This window comes from Daktulosphaira vitifoliae, unplaced genomic scaffold (assembly GCF_025091365.1).
Source record: "Daktulosphaira vitifoliae isolate Bord-2020 unplaced genomic scaffold, ASM2509136v1 Scaffold_2, whole genome shotgun sequence".
Lineage (NCBI taxonomy): Eukaryota > Metazoa > Arthropoda > Insecta > Hemiptera > Phylloxeridae > Daktulosphaira > Daktulosphaira vitifoliae.
In genome coordinates, this window is record NW_026099573.1 from 11,118,506 (window position 1) to 11,142,505 (window position 24,000).

The following is a 24,000-nucleotide window of genomic DNA, read 5'->3' on the forward strand; positions in this document are numbered from 1 at the left end:
GTAATATTTATTATAACAAAAATAATTATAAGTATTTAAATTTGTTCTTTAAATTCATTTTTTAAAATTATTTTTTATTTTTAAATAGTAACTATTTAAGCAATTCCCGAAAGTATTATTCAATTAAAAATAATTATGAAATATTCATTAAGTTTTTTAATTATATTTTATTTTCTTGTGTCAATTACATTAACTGTGAATCCTGATGAATCCAATTATGATGTCAGCTTATCAGATTCTGTTGTAATTTTAGTTTATTTTAAATATTAATCACTATTAAACATTTTAAAAAATAGGTTTTTAAATGAATAATAAAAATAAATAATTACAAAACTAGAATTTAGAGCCTATACCTAGTAAATAGGTATAGGGTCGATACCTAGTAAAATTTATATAACATACATAAAATTTGGCAATAATATAAATTGAGTACTACTAATTTACTTTGATACAGCTATTTTTTTGCATATGGTAAAATTTTTTTTTAAAGTCTAACCATTTCTTAATGCAAACATTACTTTATAGTTAATTCGGTAATTTTATTTTTAGCATTTTTGACAAAGCCTAGAGCCTTGAATTGATAGTTGTAAATAATAATTCATACTTATTTTCATTCTTTTTATTATTTTTATTTTAAATAAGAGATAAAGTTAAAAAAATCCTAGCACAGTTGAGTTACGTCAAAGTGTGGACGTGGCATAGTTGAGACGAGTTTAGATATCTGACAGTGATTTAAATCACTATCATAAGAAACGCTTCAATGAAAATCTATAGATAGTGTTTAATTTTAAGAAATTGGTGGATTATTCCAAAAGCAAAATTAACTCTATGTCCTTTATTATTCTTAATTAGCAGTTCTATGATTTATAAGTATAATATATGAATATATTATAGCAATTCAAAGTAGTATGAAATTTTATTTAATTTAGTATTGTAATTTTTACAGAGAAATTCTATACTCTACGCAATTAAAAAATAATTCTTAGGGGTTCTTAACAGCATCGAAGCTAAAATTTATGTTGTTTTAATGTTCATTCAATAATTGCAGCTTAATGATGAAACTGACGGAGAAATAATTCTTTATAAAGGAAAATTCAATCTTAAGAAGGATTCAAATGGCTATGTTACCTCAGAAAAACTTGAAATCATTAACTCATCTGATCAATTACATACTGATGAATCCAATGATGATGGCAGCATATCGGATTCTGTTGTAATTTAATTTTTATTTTAAATATTAATCACGATTAAACATTTAAAAAAATAATTTTATAAATGAATAATTAAAAAACTAGAAATTAAAGCCAAATATAATTTTTATAAATGAATGAACAATTTTAATTTTAAACCGAAATAATTTATTTTTGATATTGAGCATAACTAATATAATAATACAGCTAAGTTGATACTTAGTAAAATTTTTTTCATAACATATATAAAAGTTTGCAATAATTTAAATCTTTTAATGCTTATAATAACAATTAGAGTCATTTATAATGGTTATAATCCTGCTAATTTAAATATTATAGAAATTGTTTCAATTTTTTATTTGAAACAATATTTAAACATTTAGTTTCAAGTATAAAGATTTTTGAGATTGCTAAATTTAACGTGGATATACGATTTTTAAAAATTACTAATATGTTAATCTACGGCTTCATTATAAATTTAGTAATGTACTATACATAATTATTTCACTCCTACTGGACCAATTATTGTTTAACGATACTTCAAAAGATCACACAACATATCTAGTTGAATCTATCAGTAGCATAATTTAGAGAAGTTTATCTGAATTTTTGTTATAAAGGAAAATGTTTTGATATTTACAATTTCCTTAAAACAGTCATTGTTGATGTTTTTAGTTTTCACTTTATATTGATTGGCAATTTAAGGTGATTCAAATGTTAAAATTAATTTTTTCGACTTAAAAGAAAAAAAAAAATTAAAATAAGTTTAACTTTATATTCTATGTCAATTAGATTTATATAATGTTCATGAAAATCAGTATACTCTCCTTAAAGGTATATTAAAATAAATTAAAATATAATGCCAAGGGTTTACAGAAAAATAGCATATTTTTGAATATAAAAACCATCGTAATAATACATAAATTAGTTAATATAGAGTATATAGAGTAATAAGAAACGCTTCAATGCAAATCTGTAGGTAGTGTTCAATTTAAAAAAAATTGATGGATTCAAAATACAAAATTAACTCTTATTTAATTATTTATATCGTTATTAGAAGTTATTAGATTTAAAAGTATAATTTATAAATAAATATTTTATATAGCAATTAAATAGAGTATGAAATTGATATTTAATAATTTAGTATTGTAATTTTACGGAGATATTATAAAAAATTTGCCAATTTTAAGTAAAAAAAAATTGAAAAAGTGTCGAAAATTAGCAATTTTTAAATTTATCATTTTTGGAAGATTTCCTCTATTTACGGGAAACGAGGGAATTTTTGAGGGTAATATCTTCGACTAGATACGATTTGTGATCTTTTAACATATTGTTCATAAAAATCGGTCCAGGGGGACCTGAGAAAAAGTGGTAACAGACACAAAAAAAACACATCTTAAGAAAAATTAATATCTTTTCAGATTTGCGTCGAAGATAAAAACTAAAAATTAGAGCCTATATAATTTTTATAAATGGATGAACAATTCTTTTTTTTAATTGAAATAATATATTTTCTTTCATTTTGATATTTAAAATTTTCTTAAAACAGTCAATGTTGATATTTTTAGTTTTAACTCTATATTGAAATACTTTTTTATAAATTGAACAGATTATCTTATTATATAATAGAACAAGGAAAAAAACGCTTTTCTGGGAAAACTACTTAGCGTGCTCGGATCTTCAAAATTTTTTTTTTCAACGGAAGTACTCGGTCACCAGACTCCGGGAAAATTATTGGCGAAGGTCGGAAAATTTTTGCCGCTCGCCCGCAAGCGTTTTAAAATTTCCACAGTTTTCGAGAATAACGCTCGCTGACGCCAGCGTTTTATGACTTAAGGTTTGAAATTTTCACCAGACTCGCCCAATAAGATTCCTATATAATAATATGTATTATTATTAGGACACTATTTTGCATTTGCACTATATTTTATCAAGGAATATTATATGTTATATATAAATTTCAAGACGTCATAATTATATAAGTTTGTACTTTCATTATCAGAACAGTACATTATTAATAATCTTTTTTTTCTCATATATGATTTATAAGACTATGAGTTTATCGTTTGAATTGGGATTCATGAATGATAACTATGCTGTTCAACGTTAATCACAGTTACTAATATTTTTATCAAAATAAAATTTTTTACAATGTGCCATGTATAATATAACCTGCTAAATTTTTTTTTAATTATTTTATAATATAAACACAATTATTAAAATTAGATTATTAATAATTTTTGTGTATAACAGGGGTGTATTTAAGAGAGATATAGGCCCCCCTTGAACCAGCGCTATCAATATTTTTTAGGCAACTTCTAATATATAAGGACCCAATGTCCTTTTTTTTCATCATTACTTTAATTTTTAGCAAAAAAATTTCTATAACATGTTTAACAAAGTAAAAAATATTAATTATCCTCCTAAAATAATTTTTGAATAGGCCTAAAGGGAATACCTCATTAACAAACGTCAACCTTATACCTAATACATTTTACTATATTCTCTTTTTGAATTTTTCTGATTTTAATAATAACATTTTTATATATACTTTATTGCACTGATTCTGATGTAATATTTTTTCTGAAAAACACTTATCGTGCCCGGCGTTCCCGGGTACCCCTACCGGAATCAGTGGCCTACTTATGATGAAGGCCCGAAGAGGCTTACGCGCCGAAGGGCTCCGGGTTTGGGGCAGAGCCCCAGCTAGGCGGAGCCTAGTTACTAATATTTCATTGATTATACTTCAAATATTTGCATTACCAACATCTTTTCTTTTTTTTTTAATATTTTTATCATTAACCAAAGTACTGTGACGGTTTAAAATCGTATCAAATTTTTTTTTATTTTCTTTTTAAAAAGAGACATTTATTTATAGCAAAAATTTTTTATAGTTAATTCAGTAGTGTTAATTTTAGCATTTCCGACAAAGTCGGAGCTGTAATAAACCAATAAGAAAAGAAAAGAGTAAAAATTTAAATTATAGAAAATAGAAAATAAAGATAATATGAGAGGGTTCGAGATGGTTTAAGAAAAGGAGTGTTTGTTATGGGGAGTAAATATTATGATATAACCAATAATAATATGTAGGTTTAAGGGAAATGAATAATGGAGGATAAAAATGGTGGTGATGTGGATTTCACTATTGAAGGTGTGAATGCTTATATTATACCAAAAGAAAATCTGAGGATTGATTCTTAGTCAGACTAAAGATATAATATAGCGTATGTATGGCCGAATAATAATAAAAATGATTAAATAAGATAATAAATGGCTGAGTAGCACATGTTTAAATATGGCAAGATATGTAAGGGTGCAAAGGATATAATGATACGAATGAAGAAGAATTCAGAAGGGTGAATAAACGGAGTTTAAATACATGAGGGTAATGATCAAATAAATAAAAATGTATACAAACGTTGTGACAAAAATAATGTTCTGATTTTGGGGTTGAACAATATTGAATAAATGAAGTCAATTATCCTACAAAACTTTATTAACTATCTTAATGGTTTATTACGCAATAGGATATTTATAATTTGAAAGCAGAAATTTAAATTTGTTCTTACCTTGTATCCCACGTAATGTAATGCTTATTTTAGACAATCCAATGTTGATTATGAGTTCACACTGTATTTCACACGTTCGNTATATTACATATTGCATACAGACGAGTTCGACAGTAAATATGACCGTTTGAGAATAAAGCGTTTAATTATAAATAATGCGAAACCGTTACACAAAATCTATGACTGTATTATTATATGCAGGAGATTCTATACACTCTATATTTTTTTATAATTATAATCAAGTAATGTATCTTTAGTTGACTTTGTAGAATGAGTATATTATTAATGAGATTATATTTTATTGAGAGATCGACACCAATATTTCTTAAATTTTCCTCTGGTCTGGCCAAAACAAGATTCAGAAATATTTATATCTATGTAAAAGATTTGTCAAGGCAGAATTGTGGTGGCCCAATGTGTCCCGGCGGTATCGCCTTGAAAGGATGCGGCACAATAATCACCAAGACAAAATTAAACACTAAAACATATATTCGTAAGTTTCTCTGTGCTGTCTGCCGGCGCGATGTTCGTTAAAACAAAGACATTAAACCACAAAAGATTAGCTACCCAATAAGTATAGAGTTGCAATACACTTAGTCATATAATAAATATTTACCATTAACTGAGAAAATTAGAGTTGATTCGGTTTTATTATATATATAAAAATAATTTTAAAAAAAAATGTTTGAGGTTCAACATATCAATTGACATTTATTTCCACGATAAAATAAAACATTATTATTTAATGAACAAATTAAATTAAATTAAAGGATTCACCAAAACAAAATTCACTTTAAAATCTCTAAGTGTCATTTAGTTTTAAAGAAAAAATATTCTAAGTCCAAATAAATTAAAAAAGTCGACTAAGTCCCAGAGAGTAAGAATCTTGAGTAGAGTGTCGCAGATTTTGTGTACTTTAAAATCGTCGAAAGAACTGATTTTAATAGGAAAAAATGGGTTTTTATAGTAGACGAGGGTCGTGTAGCGATCCCTAGTGTGCTCTTAGAAACTGTAGATCTTAATTAATAGTTAAATGTGATTGGCTGGACTTAATTGAAAACCCACACATAGGCGTTACTTTGAATCTGTACGATAATCAGATTTAATTGCCTAATTTATTGATTATTTTAAATTTTAAATAAGGGAACCCTGTTTTGGTGATCTTGTCAATTCATAATATATGACATACATGTACAAAAGATAACATAATATAATATTTTAATATTATAAGTAATAATATATTATTACAGAGCTATGAATTAATGGCCATAAAAAATAATTCATACTTAATTTTATTGTTTTTATTATTTTTATTTCAAATAAGAGTTAAAGATAAAAATTTATATTGTTTTAAAGTTATGTTCATTCAATAATTGCAGCTTAATGAAGAAACTGTCAATGAACTAAAGTGCCAATTTAATCTTAAGAAGGATACTAATGACCATGTTACCTTAGAAAAACTTATAGAAATCATTAATTCATTTGATCAATTAACGATTGATGCAGAGGATGTGGATTATTATGTTAAAGAATTAAAGTATGGTGAGTTTCAGAGAATTTTTTAATATTAATCTAGCTTCAGATGTTTTAAAATTAGATAATTTTATAGACTTTAAACAAATATAAAACGAAAATATTGCTGCTAATATAAAAAATACAGGAATATTTTGAAGATTTGCAATATAAATGTTTTATTAGTTTTTTCTTTATCGTATTATTTTGAAGTAATTGAGTAATGATACAAGACAACCTGTATATATATATTATTAATAAATGCATAGGTGTATTTAGATATTACATATGACAATTGTAGAACTAATTATTTATTTAATTATAATAATATTACGTATGAGTATGATATAATCATAATTACAAGCAATCCTCTAAATATGTTTTAATATTTGATTTATACCTTATACACGTCAACTTACCGAGTAATTAATTATCCGAATAATTTATAGTATGCTATTAGACATTTTTTTTTCTTAACACCCGCCGAATTTGTTACGAACTAATCTGGAACTGTTATAAAGCATTACTTTATGGTAGTCTATGACGTCTATAATCAAATAAAGAAAATAGGTAACAACTCAAATTCAGTTAAAGAATAATGGCGTTCTGAACCATATAATGAACCGCTGACAAAGGCAATAATATGATGTTGTTAGTCATTGCCTATTTTAAATAATTCAGCACCAAGCCCGGATAAGGAAGGTATCAGTTGAAATAAAGGATTGTATTATAATTTAAAATAACAGAGTAAAAATATATTAAATGATTGTAAGAATTTATGGGTATTTTGACCAGGGTTGTTTATTTTTGGGATTTGATAAATTCGTGAGCAACGAGATTCTATCGGCGTTGTAGAGTTCGCGGGTTTAGAACAATTAAGACAAGTAGATATAAAAAGAAATGATTAAAGTTCCTCTATAGAGGTATTACAAATTACCTAACTGGTAAGTACCTGAAATAATCCCCGGTGTATTACAACAAAGAGGTTCTCACGAATACCATATAATGTGTTTATGTATAAGGTACGAACTAGTTAGTAATAATTAATTAAAGTTAGAAAATGAATATAAATATATAATCTATTGCTTTATCATTCATCACTCAGATTATTAATTCGTAATAATTGGGTTAATATAAATTTACTTATTTTTTTTATATAGCTTCCGTAAAAATGTATAATACTTCTTTTAAATAAATAAATAAAGTCTTGACGGAAAAATGAGATTATATTCAATATTGTCTTAAAATATACCGATGACAACACGGGATCGCGGCTAGTTTGATAAAAATGNATAGAGTTGCAATACACTTAGTCATATAATAAATATTTACCATTAACTGAGAAAATTAGAGTTGATTCGGTTTTATTATATATATAAAAATAATTTTAAAAAAAAATGTTTGAGGTTCAACATATCAATTGACATTTATTTCCACGATAAAATAAAACATTATTATTTAATGAACAAATTAAATTAAATTAAAGGATTCACCAAAACAAAATTCACTTTAAAATCTCTAAGTGTCATTTAGTTTTAAAGAAAAAATATTCTAAGTCCAAATAAATTAAAAAAGTCGACTAAGTCCCAGAGAGTAAGAATCTTGAGTAGAGTGTCGCAGATTTTGTGTACTTTAAAATCGTCGAAAGAACTGATTTTAATAGGAAAAAATGGGTTTTTATAGTAGACGAGGGTCGTGTAGCGATCCCTAGTGTGCTCTTAGAAACTGTAGATCTTAATTAATAGTTAAATGTGATTGGCTGGACTTAATTGAAAACCCACACATAGGCGTTACTTTGAATCTGTACGATAATCAGATTTAATTGCCTAATTTATTGATTATTTTAAATTTTAAATAAGGGAACCCTGTTTTGGTGATCTTGTCAATTCATAATATATGACATACATGTACAAAAGATAACATAATATAATATTTTAATATTATAAGTAATAATATATTATTACAGAGCTATGAATTAATGGCCATAAAAAATAATTCATACTTAATTTTATTGTTTTTATTATTTTTATTTCAAATAAGAGTTAAAGATAAAAATTTATATTGTTTTAAAGTTATGTTCATTCAATAATTGCAGCTTAATGAAGAAACTGTCAATGAACTAAAGTGCCAATTTAATCTTAAGAAGGATACTAATGACCATGTTACCTTAGAAAAACTTATAGAAATCATTAATTCATTTGATCAATTAACGATTGATGCAGAGGATGTGGATTATTATGTTAAAGAATTAAAGTGTGGTGAGTTTCAGAGAATTTTTTAATATTAACCTAGCTTCAGATGTTTTAAAATTAGATAATTTTATAGACTTTAAACAAATATAAAACGAAAATATTGCTGCTAATATAAAAAATACAGGAATATTTTGAAGATTTGCAATATAAGTGTTTTATTAGTTTTTTCTTTATCGTATTATTTTGAAGTAATTGAGTAATGATACAAGACAACCTGTATATATATATTATTAATAAATGCATAGGTGTATTTAGATATTACATATGACAATTGTAGAACTAATTATTTATTTAATTATAATAATATTACGTATGAGTATGATATAATCATAATTACAAGCAATCCTCTAAATATGTTTTAATATTTGATTTATACCTTATACACGTCAACTTACCGAGTAATTAATTATCCGAATAATTTATAGTATGCTATTAGACATTTTTTTTTCTTAACACCCGCCGAATTTGTTACGAACTAATCTGGAACTGTTATAAAGCATTACTTTATGGTAGTCTATGACGTCTATAATCAAATAAAGAAAATAGGTAACAACTCAAATTCAGTTAAAGAATAATTGCGTTCTGAACCATATAATGAACCGCTGACAAAGGCAATAATATGATGTTGTTAGTCATTGCCTATTTTAAATAATTCAGCACCAAGCCCGATAAGGAAGGTATCAGTTGAAATAAAGGATTGTATTATAATTTAAAATAACAAAGTAAAAATATATTAAATGATTGTAAGAATTTATGGGTATTTTGACCAGGGTTGTTTATTTTTGGGATTTGATAAAATCGTGAGCAACGAGATTCTATCGGCGTTGTAGAGTTCGCGGGTTTAGAACAATTAAGACAAGTAGATATAAAAAGAAATGATTAAAGTTCCTCTATAGAGGTATTACAAATTACCTAACTGGTAAGTACCTGAAATAATCCCCGGTGTATTACAACAAAGAGGTTCTCACGAATACCATATAATGTGTTTATGTATAAGGTACGAACTAGTTAGTAATAATTAATTAAAGTTAGAAAATGAATATAAATATATAATCTATTGCTTTATCATTCATCACTCAGATTATTAATTCGTAATAATTGGGTTAATATAAATTTACTTATTTTTTTTATATAGCTTCCGTAAAAATGTATAATACTTCTTTTAAATAAATAAATAAAGTCTTGACGGAAAAATGAGATTATATTCAATATTGTCTTAAAATATACCGATGACAACACGGGATCGCGGCTAGTTTGATAAAAATGAATTAGACAAAAGAATCCTGAACTCTATATTGAATTCAGAGTTTCAAAAAAAGTGCCGACTCGCTCTCTGGCACGCTCGCTCATAGACGTGCAAGCAGAACTAAGGCTTATTATATTATTTTTAATTACCCCCATCATGGTATATTGTCGTCTGTGCTTTTAGTGATTTTCAGTTTATTGTATTAAATTGAACATAACATAATAATTAGAGTCAGAGTGATTTAATTACCGAAAACTTTTTTGATTAAGGCATTTTAGCTAAAAGTAACTACCAATTGACCCTTTTATTGTTTTATTTTCTTTATAATAATGTGTTTATAATACAGTAATACGGCACATTCCATATATATGCTCTTTTTAAAATAAAAATATTAAATTTCATTAATATATTATATATGGACCATTTTGATTTTTAATTTCGATGCGAAGCTGAGAAAGTATTAATTTTACTATTATGTATTTTTTTTGTGTCTTTTACCACTTTTTCTCAGTTGCCACCGAACCGATTTCTTTGAATGATTTGTCAAACTATCACAAATCGTATTTAGATACGATTAATCGAATATATTACCATTTTTTTTTTTATTAGCTTTCAATACAAAGTATTATTATAGCTTAACAATTTAGAAAATTAACAATGAAATAACAAGAGAAAATAAAAAAATAGTACAATTGATCTTACATTAACGAAATTACAATAATGTTACAGTAAAAATAGTTAAATTAAAAAACCATCTGAATAAATGAAAGAAATAACTAAAGAAATTACATCGAGAGAAGTTAAGTTAAGAATAGTGCAACAATTAATAGGAGAGATATAATGATGAGATAAATAATTAAATAAAATAGAACGATTACTTTCAAAAGCACAGCAGTCAAAAATTATACGAGGAAAATCGCAGAGAACTTTATCGTCATGTTTGGGCAGGAAAGGAGAATTGTTAAGGGACATTTTGTACAAATGAAAAGGAAGGCGATTATGATCAAGTTTTAGCCGAGAAAAGGATAATATATGGAACCGGGAGAGAGGAAGTTTATGGAACCAAGGGTGATTAAGAATAGTCGGTGAAATCGATTTGTTCCAAGCTGTGATGAGAAAGAAAAGAGAAAACCAATATTCTGAAATAATATGCTTGAAATATCGTCTTATTAAGGGGTGAAATGAGGTCAGATGAAGGAATATTGAGGGTTGTAGGACGGGTAATGAATTTGGTAAATTTGGCTAAATGGTCAGCCACCTCATTACCAAATAGTAGTAAAAGAACAAGATTGTGAAGGGAGAATATCTGAAAATTTAATATTAAGACTAGGAATAAAGAAAGAGAAATCAGCGGAATTAGAGCTTATTGGACCATCAGTAAATATAAGACAATAATTAGAGATATTAAAGAATAGGAGGAACATATTGAATAGATTATTAACAAAATTAATAGAAAGATATTATAATTGCAGTTTTGAATAAAAAAGAAAAAGATGGTTAAAATGAATTGGTGGCAATAAATAAGAGCCTGGAAGAAGACATCATAAATAGGCAAGCGTTTAAAAGACGTGATTATAATATTGAGGTACGGAGTAGCAAGTAAAGGAAGAGTTTTGGGAACATTGCGCCAAACTGTGCATAGAGAATGAAAACTATGAAATATCGAGTTGACTAAATAGGATAACTGTTTAGTAAGAAATTTACAAGCTAGGAGTTGAGAACGAACTTCGATGGAGGGACAAGCGCATTCCACTTCTAAACTTATATTTGGGGTAGAGTAAACTGCGCCTAAGATAGTACGTAAACAAGAAGTCATTAGAGAATTAAGCTTTTTACGGTGCACGTTGGAGGCAGAGGAATATAGAAAAGATGCATAATCTACTTTGGAACGTATAAGAGATTTAAATACAAGAAGAAGGGAAAAGGAGCGGGAGCCCCACCAGGTCCTTGCTATAGAACGTGACATGTTAGACCAGTGTGATAAAGTGTAATTCAAGTATTTAAAATGTGGCATTCAATGAAGTTTTTGGTCAAGCTTAAGGTCAAGGTAAGTGATACAATCATAGTAGAATAAACTAACATTATCAAGATAAATATGCGGAATTTGAAGAATGTGTTTTTTTGTGAAAACAATAGCTTACTTTTTTCCGGAGCAGATTCAAAAAAAGATAACTGAAGAGACGTACAGAGAGTTTGAAGAGCAATATTAATGTTCGAGACAGCAATCTTAAGTGATTTATGGGAAGAAAAAATGATAGTGTCATCGGCGTAAAATAAACTCGAAAGATTGATAGATGATAAAAAAGCGTTACTTATATCGGCAGTATAATGTTAAAAAGAATCGGACTGAGACAACTACCTTGAAAAAGTTCTCTATAAGTGGATTGATAACAGATAGAGCCAAATGAGGAGTTAAAATGGAGATGACGACAATTGAATAAAGAAAATATAAATTTACACACCACAAAAGGAATATTGAGGGAAAGAATACACGAAAAAAGTAAAGGAATATGAACAGAATCGAAAGCACCACGATATCTATAAAGGCAGCTGCAGTAAAAAGGCGGTTACAAAACGAATGATAAACAGACCCAACAAAGGAAGATAAACATTCCATAGTACCTAAACCACGTCGAATGCCAAACATGTTATTAGGTAATAGAGAATTGACTTCAAGAAACCAATCGAGGCTAGTTTTTAAAATAAACTGAGTTATTTTGCATAAAGATGAAGAAAGAGCAATAGGACGGTATGCATGGCTTGAAGCACCACTTTTAGGAATAGGAATGACTTTAAAGGTTTTCCAGGAATCAGGTATGATATTATTAAGCCATAAATCATTTAAAATAGATAAGATTATATCAAATGTATTAATTAGAAGGTGTTTGAACATTATAGGAGAAATACTATCTAAGTCAGCTGCAATGGACTTTCTAGAGGAGATAGCTAGGGAGAGTCCATAACGGCTGAAAGGGGATGAAAGGAAGTTGATATTATTATGCGGCACATGAGTTGCGAACTCTAAATTAGATTCATCAATATTAGGAATGTATGGTGGTGCCACTTTATCGCAAAATTTGTCAAACCAATCATTATTGTAGCTGATGAGGGGCGAATCATACATTTTTTAATTTTTTTAACTAAGGCCCATTATTCAGAGATAGACGAGGAAGGATGTAACTTAGAACACATATTAACCCATGAGTCTTTCTTAGCTTTTTTCAAAATGTTGGTGGTATTTAATTTAGATTTTTGATACAACATAAAATCATGAAGACAACCTGACGCTCTATATTTTTGGAAATCAATGGATCTGGTTTTATTTGCAATTGTGCAGGAAGAATTCCACCAAGGGAGAGGAAAATTAAAACGTTTATTAGACAAACGTTTAGTTGGTATGGAGAGTTTGGCAGCTTTCAGTAATATATCAACAAAGTTGTTGTAATTATCAATAGGAGAAGAGAATAGAGTCCACGAATCAAGAAAGGTACTGATAAGAAGAGAAAAAGTAGTCCAGTCAGCTGAGTTTAAATTAATTGTCATATAGGATTGTCAGGAAGCGAGTTATTGTCAATATGACCTGAGGAATGACTTAATTGTCCGGAAAGACAAATTATAATAGGATAGTGTTCACTACCATGAGGATCACAAAAAACAGACCAGGAAGAGGATAATAAAATATTTGAAGAGCAGATAGATAGGTCAACATCAGTATCGGCAAAAGGGGGACGGTTAACTCTGGTAGGTACACCTGTATTAAGTATGCAGTAGTTATGTTGGGTAATAGTTGAATGGATAATATTACCTCTAAAATTAGAATTTAATGACCCCCATGCAGGATGATGGCCATTAAGACCACCTGCAATTAAAGAGTTATTAGAGAGCAATTTAAAAATTTCAGATAAAATAAAGGTAGAGGGATTAGCAGAAGAAGGGATATAAATTGACCATAATTGAAGAGAATTATTATTAGGTACCAGTACATCAATACCCACTAGATCAATATAGAAAGAGATAAACATTTGTTTAAAGTTATCATTGAATGAAATAGGTCGAAATTGTATAGAAGAATAGACTAAAATGGCAACTCCACCTTAACCATCTGACCGATCAGAACGAATTGAAGACATTACCCTTAAAAACTAAAACATTTCCCTCCTTCCCCGTTAATGGGGGAAATGTTCATAAAATTACAAATTAAAATACGTAATTTTTGAAAATTTTTCAATTATTTTTACTTAAAAGAGCCATAACTTTTTGAAAAATAGATGAATAGAAACAATTTTTTTAAAATAAATACATTAGACTACAGTACCTATTATTTTGTAAATTTTTTTTGTAAATGTAGTCTTTTAACAAATAATGAACTTTTGAAAGTGTTCTGGAAATATTAACACTTTTAGATATATCTTAAATTAAAACTTATGTAATATAATTTACTATGGAAAAATTTCAAACATTTTTTTTAGAAAATTAAAATTTGAACAATTTTTATATGAAACATTACTCCTTATTATAAACGGTTCATCAGATATGATGCAATATTCGTAAATATCTCAATTTCAACAGTTTCACAAAATAATACTTATTTTTCAATTTTTCTAAAAAACTAATGGATTTAGAAGAAAAATTATAGAAATTTATGTTATACAAAACATTTATATCTACAATTTATTTCCCATAGACTTTTTTGTGAGAGTACTAATTTACGAGTCAATGACAAATAATTAAAAAACTACCTTTTAGCTAATTTTCAACCCCAAGTCGGCACGGGTTAAACTTGTTTGATCGACCGGAAATTTTCTTGTGTTCTTTTTTATATGTATACTAGGGTGGTCCTTTTTTTTTTTTTTTCGAAATTTGATCGGGCCACTCCCCAAATTTCTTCAAAACTATAAAAAAATGGTTCATACTTAATTTCGTTAATTTTGGTCAACCCTAAGCCGTGCCTCAAGAGGGTCGAAAACTCGGTAATAAGGGTAGTTTTTCAGTTATTGTGATTTATCTCAAAAACTATGATATTTACGTAAACGTTTATAAGAATAAAATTGTAGATACAAATATTTTAAATAATAAAGTTCATTACTAAAAAAGTCGTAAGTCAAGTATTTACCTCGTAAAAGTTATAAGTTCAAAAATTTGTTTAAAAAGGTGTTTTTCAGTTTTTTGCGATTAAATCCTAAAGTATTAACTATAGAAAAAAATAACTTATTATAAAATGTTTTTAAAATTAAATTTACAATAATATTTGTTATAAGTATTTTTCTCATAAAATGACTCATTCTATCACAAAATAACAAAAACTCGGTTTTATACTATAATAAATTTTATATTGACAAAATAATAGATTATTTTTGCTTATATATGTCAACGAAGTAATCCTCTCATCAGTATTCTCATTGTGTAATGTTTAAAAAAAAAAGTTGGTTTTTATTTTTAATCTTATTGTATAGGTATCAAAACGTCTTTTATTTTAACAAGCTTTTTAGATAACATTATTGATTTAGAATCTTAAATTTTTCATTATCTGTTTTTAAAAATTATCAAAATCATATAAAATTAATACATTTTGTATCACCTATTGTTAAATAACACCTGTTGATAATTCTTCGATAATAGGTTTGATTTTAACCAATAAGTAAAATAATACCATTACAATGGTTTAAAACTCGTTTATACTTAGTACTCGCAAATATCTATTGCAGCATTTGAACGGGCTCGGTACAAAGTTTTTTTTTTATATTTTGTTCGTTTTAACGCTGATGTATAATTTTAGTGAAGTTTAATTTTAGCTGAAGTGTAATTTTTGTTATTTTCTTGCTTTTTTCTTTTATTATTTAATATTAAAAGTAGTGTAGTAATATGTCACACAAAGTAAATTTGCGTAAATAGATTTATTTATTAGGTCATACTGCCCATCAAATTTATGGCTGTAAATTACCTTCTAATATACAAGTTCTTAAAGTATTGTTTCATAATATACGTGAAGTAAAATTAAGCATTCGTGATAGTGCACGATTAGTAATAGATAACGTTTTAATATTTTGGCAAAAAGCTCGCATTCCAACTCGTGACGTACTTCACTGTGTATTAAAATTGGAAGCAATTTAAGACGAATGGTGAAGTTTGCAAAAAAATGCATCACGACAAACTGATAAAGAAAGAAAATTGTTTTATCAATAAATTTGACGACCTTTTTGATATAGCACATGCTGACGCTATGAATCTGATGAGTATTGAGTTGGATAAACAATTTTTAATTCGTCAACGTGAAAAAGGTCATCCGGAATCGTTGAGTGGAATCGATTATGATTCATATCAAGCTGATCAAAAAAAGTATTTACGCTTTGAAAAAACAGAAAAAAGAAAAAAACGTACTTATGATAAAATAAAAGCATCGTGTACGTGTTTAATTAACTTATAAATGTTCTATTATATTATATTATTTATGAATAATAATTGCAGATGATACAGTTGAGTTTTATTCAGGATCGTCAAAAAGTGACACTGACGATAATAGTCAAATCATGTCGACCAATGAAGATTTAATTTTTGAGAAAACATTATGTGAACCTGGTCCATCTACTAGTAAACGAGCTTCAAAATAGTTTCTCACTAACAAACTTGTAGCTAAATTGGATAGATGTAAGATCAGTGACAGAGACGCTACTCATTTACTTATGGCAGCGGCTGAAGCATTTGGTCAAAACGTTGATAGTTTGGTAATAAATCGTTCGTCAATATATAGAGAACGTAAAAAGTTACGTAAAGAACGAGCTTAAAATTTACGTGAAAATTTTCAAATTAGCTTATTTAGTAATGCAGTCGTACACTGGGATGAAAAATTGCTTCCTTCGTTAACTTCAAAAGATCTTGTTGACCGATTACCAATAATTATTTCTAGTGGGAATCATGAACAACTTCTAGGTGTACCAAAATTATCAGAAGGAACTGGAGAGGAACAGGCTATAAAAGTATATGAATCAATTGAAGAATTGCGGTATAAAAAACTCAGTTGTAGCTGTTTGCTGTGACACTGCGTCTTCAAACACCGGTAGATTAAAACGCACATGTATATTACTAGAACAACGTCTTGAAAAAGATTTTTGTTGTATTTACTTTGTTGAAATCATATTTATGAAATTGTTTTAAAAAGTATTTTCGAAGAAATATTTGCTTCAACCTCAGGGCCTAATGTTCAACTTTTTAAAAAATTCCAAGAAGGCTGGAGTAACATAAATACAAATAAATTCAATCCAGGTATAGAAGATAAATATGTTAGTGAAAAATTATGTGATGCCAAACAACGTGTACTTGAATTTTCACTAATTATTTCAAAAGAAAAACAGTTTAAAGAAGATTATAGAGAGCTATTAGAACTGTCTATAATTTTCCTAGGCGCAATCCCACATCGCAGTATATCGTTTCGAGTTCCGGGATCATTCCATCACGCCCGATGGATGTCCAAAGCGATATATTGCCTAAAAATATATATTTTTAGAAAACAATTTCATATGACCGCAGCACAAGAAAGAGCATGTCGAGATATTTGTATATTTATAATAAGTGTTTATATTGAAAGATGGTTTCGCTCACATGTTGCAATTGAAGTACATTATCAAGATCTTTCATTTGTTCATTGTCTGATTGAATATGAAAAAATATATCAAAATATATCAAAAATTGCATTAAAAAAATTTTGTGGTTACTTGTGGTACCTAACTCCTGAAGTAGCAGGATTATCGTTTTTTGATTCAAATATTCCTTTACCAATGAAATTAAAAATGGTAGAGTCACTAAAAAATCACAATGACAATGCAAATGTAATTAAGCGTTATGTTGCTCCAATAAATANAAATGTAATTAAGCGTTATGTTGTTCCAATAAATAATTATGCGTCTCTAAAAAATAAACAAATTTATGAATTTATAAATAGTTCATCGATAAAGTTATTTGAAAGATTTAACATTGCCACCGATTTTTTGAACCAAAATCCGGTAGATTGGAATGAAAATGTTAATTACCAAAAAGGTAAATCTTTATTTAATCAGTTAAAAGTCATCAACAATGCAGCTGAACGTGGAGTTCAATTAATAAGTAATTTCAATGAAATAATTACTAAAGATGAAGAACAAAAACAATTTTTAATACAATCGGTCTATGACTATCGTAAGAAATTTTAATATTATTTTATATTATATTATATTAATAATATTTTAAGAATTTTAATATTATTTATTTTATAGCGAAATTTTAACCTTGCATTTATTAAAATTACAATATTTTTTATAACACATAAAAAAATAAATAAATACTTTCTCAGTTTCACATTCAAGCTAATATGTACTGGAAGTGTGTTATTTTTATTTTTCTTATAAATAAGCCAAAATAATCTATTATTTTGTCAATATAAAATTTATTATAGTATAAAACCGAGTTTTTGTTATTTTGTGATAGAATGAGTCATTTTATGAGAAAAATACTTATAACAAATATTATTGTAAATTTAATTTTAAAAACATTTTATAATAAGTTATTTTTTTCTATAGTTAATACTTTAGGATTTAATCGCAAAAAACTGAAAAACACCTTTTTAAACAAATTTTTGAACTTATAACTTTTACGAGGTAAATACTTGACTTACGACTTTTTTAGTAATGAACTTTACCATTTAAAGTATCCATATCTACAATTTTATTCTTATAAACGTTTACGTAAATATCATAGTTTTTGAGATAAATCACAATAACTGAAAAACTACCCTTATTACCGAGTTTTCGACCCTCTTGAGGCACGGCTTAGGGTTGACCAAAATTAACGAAATTAAGTATGAACCATTTTTTTATAGTTTTGAAGAAATTTGGGGAGTGGCCCGATCAAATTTCGAAAAAAAAAAATTCTACACCTGTAAGCTAAGGACCACTCTAATGTATACAAATAAATTTGAGGGGTATGCACTAAGCATTTCCGAAACTTCAAAATTCTGGGTCAGCTTAATATATATATATATATATTACACATGACGACCGAGACTGTCTTAATAGACTTATATTTGTCAATAATATTTATATATTATTAGATTCTCGTTAAGTTGATATGTACTAAGTTTAAATAAAATATCAAAGCGTATTCAACGAATAGTTTGTAAACATTTCTTTATTATTATACATATAAATAATGAATAATTATTTTTAACAAATCCTTATGTAAAATTTAACACACCATCGTATTTATCGTTAGAAAATGTATAAGATTGTATTATATCATTACTTAATTATTTAAAAATAATAAATACTGAAAATATAAAGAAAAAAACAGTATTTGTTTAACATATTCTTATATTTATTGAATTAGCAGCATTATTTAAGCTTTATATTTATTTGATATATACAACGTTAATATTTTAAAAGTATTTAAAAAATCGTTATTAAATTATCTATTTCTTGGTTAAAATTTCATTATTGTAAGTTAAGCCAAAAGAGTTATACTTGAGAGTTCATCTTTAAAAAAAAAAAAATGACATTTGACCTTATATTTGAAATTTTAAAGCATTGGTTTGTACTTAGCAAGCTTTGAAAAAATCTTAACAAACATTTTAAAATAATTAAAAAAAAGTTTAAATAAAAAACAATATATATATATATATATAGTTATGGCGATTTTACTGTGTAATTATCAGTTAATAATTAATTATTCTATTAAAATATTAATTTAATTTAAATTTCAAAATTTAGATATGATAGCAAAAAAAATCTTAAACCTAATTCGGAATCAGTGTTAAAAATCCTTACAGAATTATTATAAAATATGTAAATTTAAAAAAAAAAAAACTTTTGTCTTGTGTCATTTATTAGTATGAACAAAAAGAAAATTTTTTATATAACTACATAATAAATAGCAATTATTTATTTAAGTGGAATATATTAAGTACTTAATGTATTCAATTTTAGAGAAAAAAAATTATGATTTTGAAACATGTTTAAAATTTTTTTCTAATGAAAAATTAATAACGGAAAAATGCGAAGAAATTATTGAAATATTTACTCAATTTTCTGAAGATGGCTACATTGATGCTAATATAGTACAAGATTTGATAAAATCATACACAAGCGTAAAATCAAATAGTTATTTAGAAAAAATAATTAAAAAAGCTTATCAGAACAATAATGGTAAACTCAATTTTAGCGGTATGTTCATTATTATTAGTGTTTTATTTTTCATGTTTATACTTTTAATGGATTTTTTATTTAAGATTATATTATGCTGTTCATTTTTTAATTTATTTGATTTTTCCAATGTTTCAGACTTTGCGACATTGATGCACTCATTGTAAATTCAAAATAAAATTTGCTTAGTGAATTTTTTATTAAGAATTGGATGAAATATTGAAATATAATATTATTTATTTGTTAACCTTTTATAATAAATAAATAAAAAATTATTAATAAACGATGATATTTGTCACTCATTTTATCATATTAAAGTATAGATCTAAAAAAACCCCATTTATGATTCTGGAGGGGGGTATAAAATTTGTGAAGAAGATTATATATTTGGTGCGTTTGACCATTGATAAATCGGAGTATTTTTAAGTTTATTTGGAAATTGTATGTCAGTTTATTTGTTTTACTGTACATATATAAATTTTTTGTCAATATATTCATTCTTGAAACTTTTATTTTACTAGAATTTTAATTAAATTTAATTGATTATCATTGTTGTGTGAATTATTTCTGAAAATTAACAAAATATGTATACTTGTTACTTTATATACCCGTACTAAAGTTAATTGCAATTACTTCATATAAAATACTACAAAAATTATTTATCTAAAAAATATGTTTTAAAATGAAAAATAATAAAAGTTTTATATCAATTATCTTATAAGTTGTTGAATTTACTAAATTGTAATGCATAGTGATAGAGTCATCTTTGGAGGGAATTTCATTACTAATTTCATTTTTACGCAAAATTTGATACAAATCCTTTTTTTTTTTTTAATTTCTTTATTTTTAAATTTACAATCTGTAAATAGTTTAGAAGATATACATTTATACAATACATAACATGAATAGCCTATGAAATCACTCCCATTGGGGTCACCTGCTATTGAAAATTAATGTTTACTTTAATTGCATAATATTAATAACAATAATAATAATAATATATAATCACTTTTATATATAATAAAAAATCACTTATGGCCTCTATTTTAAAGACCAAAATTACCCCCCCCTCCAGAAGTATCGGATCTTCAGGGGGCGGCAAGAGTGAGTGTAAAAGGTTCCAAAAACCGGACCCAACATAGCGGGCTCATTCTGGTCGACACCAAGCGACCGCGAAGTCCCACGCGTGGCTGGTTAGGCGCCTTTTATTGCTACTGATGCAGTACGGAGGAAGCTACGAGGAGATGAAATGGATTGGCTAACACGATCATTAACGGAGGACGACGTGATCGACTTAGAGAAGATGATCGACGACTGGAAGGTTTATCCCTATTGGGAAAAGATTAAACCGAGGTCCGAGCGCCTATCATACTTGCTCATGGATAGCAGGAAGGACGGCGAAAACATTTTCCCTGTAGGTCTCTTCATTAGTAAAAGCCGATTTTAGGATGTCTGTGCGAGGCACTTTTGACCGTAACTTTGCTGCTTTTTGGTTTCTGATCGTAGGTGGAGGTTTGGGCCCGGCCGCCGTATCCTCCTTCTTCCTTACTCCTGCTTTCCGTCCTACGACTTGGGTCCACAGCGGTTCAGCGGGAGCAGCTCCCGCATCCCCTTCTACAGACCCTTCATAGTTTGCCCGGTTCGCCACCCTCCCGTCAGTCTGCGTCTGGGTAGGCGCGGTGACTGGATCGGAGGCAGGACCTGGGACAGAAGGCCGCTTTTTCTTCCTCATCCTTTTCTTCTTCTCCGTCTCATTGGCTCCCTTCGGAATGGTGTGGCCTCCACCGTTCAATGTGAGGGGGGCAAAAATAACTCACAACACATAACATTAAACACAAAATACCTAAGGCGCCGGCCTAAACCAGCGCCTTAGGTCCTCCTGTACCAAGCGGCGCGGCTGCCTCTGTCTCAGGCGTTCAGCTTCCTCCTTCTTTTTCAAGATGGATTCGGCGAACGCCTGGACGAGCCTCCACGCCTACCGGCTTCCTAACATCAGGTCCACCAGGGACCCGACTCGGAGCGTGGACCTTAGACAGGACTCCAGAGAGTCCCGTTCCTGGGCCCACGCTTCGCACCGGAAGAGGGTGTGCAGAGCGCTATCAGCCTCTCCCGAGCGATCCGAACAGTGGTCGCACGTCGGCGCGGCTGCTTTACGAATACGGTGCAAATACTCGTTAAAGCAGCCGTGGCCGGATATCACTTGGATGAGACGATAAGTCATCTCACCGTGATTCCGTTCCACCCACAGCCGATCGAGTCCTATGAGGGACCTGGTCCACTCGCCTCTCGTCGTTTCCTCCGAGAGGCGAGTCCGCCACCGGAGCATGGTTATCCGCCTGAGCGCTAGCCGGTCCTCGGGTTCGAGGGACCGATTGCGTTCTCGGCAGAGCTCATGCCCGGCGGCGCATTCCTCGGCGAGCTGGTCGGCGGGCGGCAGTGACGACAGGATACCCGCCACCACTCCGGACACCGTTTGGTACGCCGAAACTGTCCGGATCGCCGCCCGCCTCTGCACCCTGAGCAGGGCTCCACGGTTTTTGGACGAATACTCAAGAGNTGCACCCTGAGCAGGGCTTCACGGTTTTTGGACGAATACTCAAGAGTATCCGCCCAAACCGGGGACCCGTACAGGAGGACCGAGTGTACGACGCTGACTAAAAGTCTGCGCCGCATCTCTTTCGGCCCTCCCAGATTGGGCATGAGTCCCGCCAGGGAATTCATGACTTTCTGGGCCCGCTCTNTCATGACTTTCTGGGCCCGTTGGGCCGCACGAGTAATGTGCGGCCCGAACTTTAGACGTTTGTCTATGACAAGGCCCAGATAAGTCATGGAGTCCTTAAGCGGGATCTCCACCCCCAGCACGGCTAGCCGTGGAGAAGTGAACTTGTATCTTCCCGTGAACAATACTACTTCGGTCTTGTCCAGGGCGAGGCTAAGTCCACTCCCCTCCTGCTGGATCCAGGCGGAGACTGCGCTGAGCGCGCAGTTCGCCCGGGATCTAGCCTCTTCTGCCACCACNGATCCAGCCTCCTCGGACGAGGCGCCTTCCGCCACCACCAGCGTGTCGTCCGCGTAGCAGACGACACGCACGTGCGGTGGTAGCGGAACGCGGAACACCGCGTCATACGCGATGTTCCACAGCAAAGGCCCGAGAACTGACCCTTGCGGGACGCCTCCCGTAACAGGTCGGATTCTCGGGCCCGCGGCGCTCTCGTAAGAGATGACCCGATCGCTAAAGTACGACCGGATCATCCGCCCGAGGTAAGGAGGCACCCGAAACGTGTCCAGCGCTCCGAGGATATGTGACCATCGCACGGAGTTGAACGCGTTTCTTATGTCCAGGCTCACCGCCACCNTTGAACGCGTTTCGGATGTCCAGGCTCACCGCCAACCCGAAGCCCTGCTCAGTTTTGGCCCTGAGGGCCAAGTCCCTGAAGAAGGAGGCCGCATCGTCCGTCGACCTCCCCCTCCTGAAACCATATTGGCCCTCGGCCAGTCCGCCGACGTCGGCCAGGTGGGCTTCGATCCGGGTGACTAGCAGCCGCTCGAGGATCTTCCCCAAGTCGTCCAACATGCAAAGCGGTCGATACGACGAGGGGAGACCCTCGGGCTTGTCACCCTTCCTCAGAAGCACTAACCTGGCCTTCTTCCACTTCGTGGGAAATTCACCCTCCGAGATGTAGCGGTTCGCGACGGCGCGTATCCAGTCCGGGGCGAGGTCGTTTACCAACCCCCACACCCGGTTTGGAATCGCGTCAGGGCCGGGAGCTGTGTTCCGGCCCCGTACGCGCGCCACCGCGTCGGCCACCTCCTGGGTGGTGAATTCCTCCACAGACACGTCGTCCCCGAATGCCGGGGGAGGCAGAGGCGGATGTATCGGAAAGAGCGCGTCTACCGCCCTTTCCAGCACTTCCGCCTCCAGCTGACCGGAAGTCGGTGGACCGTGGAGCTTCCGCTTAACGACCCGATAGGGTTTCCCCCACGGGTCGTGGTCCACCGACTTCACGAGTTCGGCCCAGCACTTCGCTTTGGCCCGCCTGATGGCGAGCTTCAGCTCTTTGCGGG

At 30.6% G+C, this 24,000-nt stretch overlaps 1 protein-coding gene across 1 annotated transcript; it reads left to right on the forward strand.

Annotated features, from left to right (window-relative positions):
* Positions 1 to 220: 220 nt before the first annotated feature.
* On the forward strand, positions 221 to 20,221 carry LOC126897515 (calmodulin, striated muscle-like; the record flags this gene model as incomplete). The annotated part of the gene is given in 5 exon segments (XM_050671191.1): positions 221 to 243; positions 1,049 to 1,213; positions 6,139 to 6,301; positions 19,720 to 19,956; positions 20,074 to 20,221. Coding segments are annotated over 5 exon segments (617 nt in total), but the record flags the coding sequence as incomplete, so codon positions are not given.
* Positions 20,222 to 24,000: the final 3,779 nt, after the last annotated feature.